The sequence below is a fragment of the Aureococcus anophagefferens genome (genome assembly GCF_000186865.1).
Source record: "Aureococcus anophagefferens unplaced genomic scaffold AURANscaffold_1070, whole genome shotgun sequence".
In the NCBI taxonomy this organism is placed as follows: Eukaryota; class Pelagophyceae; order Pelagomonadales; family Pelagomonadaceae; genus Aureococcus; species Aureococcus anophagefferens.
Window position 1 is genome coordinate 2,522 of NW_008706231.1, and position 947 is coordinate 3,468.

The window sequence follows — 947 nt, forward strand, 5'->3', positions numbered from 1 at the left end:
CGGCGCAGAGGCGCCCGCAGACCGCGGCCGCGCGGCGGAGGTCGCGCAGGCGCCGCCGCCGGGGCCCGACGCGCGCGCGCGCCTGGACGCGCGCCGCCGCGCGGTTCCGGCGCCAGGCGCGCAGCACGCCGAGGCGGTAGCGCAGGCGCCGCGCGAGCTGGCAGCGCCGCAGCGTCTGTATGAACGTCGCGGCGACGTTGCGCCGGCAGAGCGCGGCGCGGCGGCGCGCGAGGGCCTCGGGCCACCAGGCTCGCAGCGCCTTCCAGGCCGCGAGGGGGCCGACGCTCGCGTCGCGGGCGAGCAGGTCGTCGCCCCGGAGGCCGACGCCCGCGACCGAGAGGTCCGCCGCGCGCGCGCGCTTGAGCGGCGGCGGCGGCGCGGGCAGCGACGCGACCTTGCGCCAGCCGTCGTCGTGGCGCGGCGCCTCGGCCGTGAAGGGGAACCAGACGTCGACGGTCCGCCGGAGCGCGCCCCGCAGCATCGCGTCGATGCGCCGCGACTGGTCGTCGCTCCGCCGCGCGAGCGCGGGGCTCAGGTTGCACTCGAGGAGCCAGGGCTGGAGATTCGTGTCCAACACGACGTCCACGCCCAGGAGCTCGAAGGACCGGCCCCGCGGGCTCGCGTGCTGGAGCGCGCAGCGCGCGAGCGTCGCGACGATGCGTCGGATCTTCGGCGCGACCGTTCGCTCCCAGGCGCCGCCGAGCCTTGCCTCGAGGGCCTCCTGCGTGCGCATGAGCGCCGCCTCGTCGACCCGGCCCGGCCCGCGCTTCTGCACCGCCAGGTTCGACAGGTGCGCGCAGGGGTCGCCTAAAGTCGCGTCGTCGAGCGCGAAGGGCCGCGAGCAGAGCCGCGCGTAGCAGGGCTCGTGGGCGTAGGCGTCGAGGGCCGCCTCGCCGCCGCCGACGAGCAGCGCCCAGCAGCGCAGGTCGAACTTGAAGGCCTCGCCG

The 947-nt window shown here is 78.2% G+C and overlaps 1 protein-coding gene across 1 annotated transcript; it reads right to left on the bottom strand.

Annotated features, from left to right (window-relative positions):
- Nucleotides 1-22: 22 nt before the first annotated feature.
- On the bottom strand, nt 23-947 carry AURANDRAFT_69176 (hypothetical protein; the record flags this gene model as incomplete). Its single annotated transcript, XM_009044930.1, has 1 exon — nt 23-947. A coding segment is annotated over one exon (925 nt), but the record flags the coding sequence as incomplete, so codon positions are not given.